Source organism: Malurus melanocephalus, unplaced genomic scaffold, assembly GCF_030028575.1.
Source record: "Malurus melanocephalus ecotype Western Australia unplaced genomic scaffold, MMel_1.1 scaffold_387, whole genome shotgun sequence".
In the NCBI taxonomy this organism is placed as follows: Eukaryota; Metazoa; Chordata; class Aves; order Passeriformes; family Maluridae; genus Malurus; species Malurus melanocephalus.
The window spans coordinates 41,345-47,790 of NW_026623619.1; the positions used below are offsets into that span (position 1 = coordinate 41,345).

General features: G+C 42.1%; 1 protein-coding gene across 1 annotated transcript in view; it reads right to left on the bottom strand.

Moving 5' to 3' along the window:
- LOC130581158 (neuronal acetylcholine receptor subunit alpha-7-like) overlaps window positions 1-6,446 on the bottom strand; it is a 43,280-nt gene that overhangs the window by 20,867 nt on the left and 15,967 nt on the right. The window contains exons 3-6 of the mRNA XM_057379109.1: window positions 5,882-5,926; window positions 4,127-4,236; window positions 1,705-1,784; window positions 354-521 (exon numbers count right to left, since the gene is read on the bottom strand). Coding sequence (XP_057235092.1) covers window positions 354-521; window positions 1,705-1,784; window positions 4,127-4,236; window positions 5,882-5,926 — 403 coding nt within the window. The remainder of the gene's footprint in view (window positions 1-353; window positions 522-1,704; window positions 1,785-4,126; window positions 4,237-5,881; window positions 5,927-6,446) is intronic.

A 6,446-nucleotide genomic window follows, 5' to 3' on the forward strand; every position in this document is an offset into this window, starting at 1 on the left:
AATCAATTTTGCTGATGCCTTAGAGTAAATGTGACAGCAGTGTTCCATGCACCCACACGAGACACATCCAAGTTTAGTACTGGCAAACTGCTCAGATGTGTCAGGACTAGTAGCTTTCATTTATGTACTCAGTGGCAGGCAATTGCTTCAGAACACAGTGTTTTCAGACACAGTTCAATGAATGTGACTAAAAGACTGTCTCTGATACGTGATTTTTTTTCCTCTTTCTTTGCATCTTCTTAGATACATATTTTTATTATCTGTATTTCATGTCCAATTGATGGATATTTCTACATATTTGAGGTTTGCCTTTAAAATTCAACTATTGAAAATTTTTAGACTGGCCAATTTACCCACTAAATCCCATTCTCCATTTGAGATGTAGTTGGAAATATCAGCCTCGAGCATCTGCAGGTCAATCAACCAGCCACTGTGAGTCCAGGAGCCAAACTTCAAATCACACTTCTGCACATCGAAGGGGAACCAGCGGACATCAATGTAGCACGTGCTCTTCAAAATGCCTGTAGACAGAAACCAGTCACGATCAAGCACGTGCAGGGTGCATTTCATCTTCCCCTTATCTGTCTTTGATTGTGAGGAGCAAGCTTCCTCTTCAAAAAGTCTGTGTGATACATTGAGTAACCAAACAAGTACTGCAGATGGAAGATGCTGCTATCAGTGGAATGGCCTCTCTTCCTCCACCAGTGAAGATGCCTCTCTCACTGTTTCATTGAGATATGTTGCCTGGGACACGATGGCCACCCAGCAGCAGCCCAGCCTGTATCCCAGTGCCACCTGGCCTTAGTAGATTACAGGGAGTGCTGCTTGGTCTGACAGGAACAAAGAGCATGCCCCAGTGGTTGAGTGTACTGTCACCAGCTCTTTGAAAGGAGTTCCTGGTCAGGCCCTGCCTCATATGAAGCCTCTTGAAAACACATTGTTGTGCTAAAYCTGGCTCAGTGCAGGCCTTTATAGTCTGTGTGCTAACTGAGCCTTGAACTTTACTCTGGATGTGTCTAATTCACTTTCTGGGATGCATTGAGGGGTCCAAGGGGCAGGGAAGAACAGTGGAGCAGCCATCAGGGAAGTCCTTGCTGATCCCCTGGGCCCTGTGGACCTGCCTGGGGACTATGCTATGCTATGACACAAAGTTTAGGAACCTTTTGTCCACCCCAGTGAACAACTGAGGAATAGCCTTTGCTGGTCAGTCCTGCCTGCTGGACCATGAAGGCATGGAATGGGCAACRTAGGTGAAAAAATGCTGACACTTGGGCCCAAGTTTGGCTAAGACCAATCCCAACTGTCTTTTCACCTGGATTTGTAGCCTCAGCTGGACAGAAAGGGCTTCAATGCAGAGTGAGTGGTGCAACTGAGGTCTCCTTCGCTTACACACTCTCCACACAACAAAGACCCAGCTGGACTGCACATGAAACATGATGAAACTGCACACCAGCTTACTTTGGATGACACCTCAGGTGTGCCTCTGGATGTTTTGAGCAAACTCTCAGGAGAATGTTTTACTGATAAGTAAAGTGGAAATATACCACGGATAATGGACTTAAATCTCCTTAGTGGGTCTGTCTCCTTATTAGACAGCTTGCAAAATTTCCACAGACTGGATTTAAACACCTTGGTTTTACTCATGAGGGAAAACTGCTTCAAATATCTTGATTTGAAAGTAAACAAATATTTTCTGTACCCTACCTGGAGGAATATATTGGCAGGATCCAGAGTAGTTCACCAGCACATTTGTGTGAAACGTTGCATCAAACCTTTCATCTGCACTGTAACACAGCACAAGCAAAACAGAACAAAGGAAAAGCAAGCTGATGTTTGAATAAAGATATAATTGTCAACAAAAAAAATAACCTTTTGGCTGAATTAAGTTCCTACATCTGGGTCAAGGGTCTACGTTTGACCAATATCTCAGTTTATTTTAGTTACTGTTGGTTTGCACCTTGGCAGGCTAGTCACACACTGCAATGTCCTCAAAGAAGTGAGGAGCAGTGTCGGATGTCTCAGAGTAAAGGCAGAAGGAAAAGAAGCAAAAGTGTCACATGAGCTGTTTCCAAAAACTGGACAGTCAGGACAATGAACCTTTTTGAGGGTGCCTGTCAAAATGAGGCAGCTCACCACATAAATCATCTGCTACCTTACCCAGATATCTGTTGTAACAGCAATGACGACCTGACATAACAATTYTGCAGTGTCCTGAGATTCAGAGGGGACAAGGGTTTGCTTCTAGCATTGGAAGATGACATGGGAAGAAGCTATTTTAGGGGCTTGTAGGAAGAGATTCACTGACACTCCAAGAGCAAAAGGAACCAAGAAAATAGAATTTCTTTACTGTTCCAACAATTCTGAGAAAATTAAAGGAATAATGAGCCAGACTTCAAAAGAACAGGTCTGGGGGCTATTCCCAGARGGTCTCTTGGGAAGAGATTAACCACAGAGGGATCTCCTGGCCTGTAGAGTCTTGCCTGTAGAGGCTATGTGCAGGTCTATAATGCATGACTACACCATTCTACATACCYTGTCTTTAACCAGATGTACAAAACACAGACCCTCCATTACTTTTCTGACCTGCTCTTTATCCATGTCTCAAGTCCTCAATTCTCAGTATTGTCCCCAACACAAAACAAAGGGGATGACATTAAAACCCCTAACTMCAGAATGAGTGATAATTATCAAAGACATAGAAGGCAACAAAAAAGGGGTTTATAAATACAAGGGGACAAGGAAAAGACAAAGGATGAGATCCATCTATCCCTTGCCGTGGAAGGGAAAAAACCCAACAGGGTACAGAGAGTTGCAGTGTCCTGCACTCTGTGCGCTTCACTCTTTGCAATTAACTCTCACACAGTGGCAGGTGTCCATGGCACAATAGGGGACGAACGGGTTAAGGAAATGTAGATAAGACAGATTCTACAAAGCAGAGATGATGAAATTTACTCTTAAGAACTGAAAGAACTGGCCGAAATACCCTCTGAAGCATTAACAATTATCTGTGAGAGCTCAGGGAGAAGAGGGAAGGGCACAGTGAATTAGGGGAGATCAAAGAGAATTCTGACTTCTTTTAAAGGTGAAATTATAGACACATCAGCCCAACTTCAAAGAAAAGGGGGTGAAAACAGCTGGCACAGATTTTTGAAGGGCYGACTGCATCCAATCAATCTAATTTTCTTACTGACTAAGAAGAGCCAGGTGATAAATCTGAAGTTCAGCATGTTCTTTAAAGCTGCAATAATATGGACCAAGCTGTATACCTTGTTTTTAGAGACTGAATAGCAATAAAGAGACAGTAAGAAGCATAGCTGGAGTAAAGAAGAACACTTAAACAATGTAGGACTCTCCAGGCCTCCTTTGGATATCTGTGAGGGTTTGGAATGGAAGATGGATCTTGGTAATTACAATTGCTGGAAATTAAGAGAATTAAATTTGATCTGTGTAATTAAAAAAATATTACCCTGAAAACTGTCAGAGAAAGATGTATCAGGGAAAATTCAGTAAGACAGCAGGGATGAACTACAACATCTGGGATTTGCAATAGATCAAAAAATAAGTCCAAAAATAAGATGTTATTAGAGAAAATCCCAAATCCCCTCCTCCTGGAAAGCATTAAGGAAACAGCTGACTAGAGAGCTTCCACTTCATTCAACACTGCAGAAATGCYGTCTAGAGAGCTAGAGTCATCTCTAGAGAAAGTAAAAACAGATTAGAGAGTGTTCAGAGTGGAAAAGGAATGATGGAGATGTTTCTAAAATATGTGATGAGGAATGTGAGGAGAAAATCCATTTGTTTGCTTCAATCAGAAACACTATACATGACAAAAACTCTTCTGCAGAGATATGGCAATTTTGAAGTGAATATAGATAGTTTTCTCTCTGCATTCACTGTGAAAAAGTTGAAGAAGATATGCAGAAGTACAGCAGACTGGCTATTAGAAAAATCTATTAGACTGGCTATTAGAAAAATCTGTTCGCTGATGCTTGTTTGTTTTTTGTTACTCTCAAAATAAAAAAAAAAAAAATGCAGAGATGGCAAAAGGTCCACAGTATCAGTGAAGCACAGACAATTTTCAGTACCTCGTTCTAGTCTCCCACCAGCCATTTCACATCTTCTTTACCTGTTATACAGAAGAATGTCTGGYACCCAAATCTGGTCAGCAGGAAATCGCAAGTTCTGCACGCCTGGGTATTCAYACTGATCCCAAGACAAGTAAACATCAATCCAGTTCTGTTGGCAAACACAAAAATCAGATTATATCAGCTTGCAAAAGTCTTCTAAGTTCTGTGGAATGTTAAGGAAACAGAATAGATTTTGCCAATATCAACAGTAGCAGTGTGATAATAGTTTAATGCTTGGCTTTAATTATTAAGAAAGGTTGSCATATATAGAGAAAATAACAGCATGAATGCTGCAGACTAGCTCTTCATCTTGTGTCTAGCTCTTCACCTTGTGGCCTGAAGCCAGGCATTCTAAACACTGCCAGTAGGCACTTCCATGAGGTATGCTGGATCTGAAGTGAGGTGGTTTYTGGGGTGGTCAGTAGTACGGTGGACCATAGTCCAGGTCCCCGTTTTATGGAAATAATTTAATCCATTACAGAGGTCAGGCACCTGTTCTAATAACCACTTTGCTATGAGAGGTAGGCAGTGAACTTTATATGCAAAGGGCTGTTTCTGATCTCATTTCCCCCGCCTCAACACAGTTAATTCACACAAGGARCTTTTGGGATGAACCTTGTGACTTACAATGAAGCTCAGTGGGAGGGTTGCAAGGAAAACTCTTATACTATAACTGAAGAACATCTCTGCAAGGGATCAGATACCCACAGGCTCAGACCTAACAATCCTATAGTCACATATGTTTGTCTGGGTTAGTTTTTGCAATGCAAAAACATTCATTTCTGCTGCAAATCCCAGCAGGTAGCTGAGGAAGAAACAGCCTGTTCAGTTGAAGATATTAATATGAGATGGTGTTTGGCTGTGAAAGTCAAAGCAGAATTAGTTTAATCATTCAAGTCTCCCACTGGTTTTTCCTTCAAGCACTGCTTCTTTCCTGAGCCCTTAGAGGGAGCAGATGTGTCTACGCAGCGCAAGCAAACATTCTATTTCTCACCATAGGCAGCCAGGCAGACCTGATGGGAAACTCCTTCCTGTAAAATTTCCCTCCCTTAATGAAGGTCAGTTTTTCTTATCCTGCATGAACAGTGCAGGTGAATCCTCAGCTGGAGCAGGTTGCAGAAGAGGGAGGAGGGATGTTTATGGTAGAGTTTTGTAAAGCATGAGGGGCAGGAATATTCCAGAGAGCYGCCTGGGCACTGCCAGCAGTAGTGCAGCGTAAGGCTTTCTGTGGTTCCTGGACACCCCACCACCCATTATGAGCAGTGTCCACGTGATCCAGTGTGGCTGCATCACTTTTGTGTTCAGGGGAAGGTGCCTTGGCTCCCAAATTTAGGCAGAGGTAGAGATTTCCCACAAGTGGCATGTGCAGGTTGCCCGGGTCTTACTGGGTGTCTGACTCGTTCATAACTCTCCCACTGGTTATGGAGAGGGCCTTAAACCCCTTGAAGATTCCCTTCTTAGCTATGCTAGGACTCTACTTCCGGGCTCTTTACCAGATCCCTACATCCACTGGCAAAACAATGCAGCTAGTTTCATCCTCCAAAGGTCAATAGGAAGATTAGTCTAGTCACCAGAATTTAATTTTCAATGCTAAAAGGAGCTCTAGAAAAATTTTAAAGGACTCAAAATGCCTGCTTGTATTACATTATACACAAGCTATAAGACAGCAATCCTGCTTTTCAGGTAAGAAATCATATTCAGTAGTTTTGAATTAGTTTTCAATTAAAGTTTCTTAATTGACAGACGTTACTCACCATCTGCAGCCAAGCATTAGTGATCAACACCTGATTCTTCTCATCCTTTGAACAAAATGGGAAAGTAAAGAAAAGAAAAGAGAAAAATGGATGAAAAACTTTGGTTAGAGGTGGAAGAGTTTCTGTGTCTTGTAGAGATTTGAGACTCCTTGGGTACATGAACCAAACTCTATGGAGTAGAGCTCTATATGAGTAAGCTCATTGGAGCACCACTATTTGGCCCAGACAGCAGKGACTTTTTTCTATCGTTTAACCATATAGATCCCCTGGCTTTATCACAACTCATYAACAACAGAAAGGAAAGTAATAGATGATTTCTATTAGTTTTCTGGGGACAAGCTGCTTGCCAAGTTTTATCTTCCAGCTACTTGCTCAAAASAAGATGTTTTCCATACCACACTAAATGTCGTAGTTGGGGAGGTTTTATGTTGTATTTGTTGCCACTGCAAAGCAATGATGAAATAGTGCTGGAAGTGCTGTTCTTTTTGAGTATCAGTGACAGTATGTAGCTCATCTCTGGCAGGAAGGAAAGGGAAAGGGAAAGGGAGAGGGAAAGGGAAAGGGA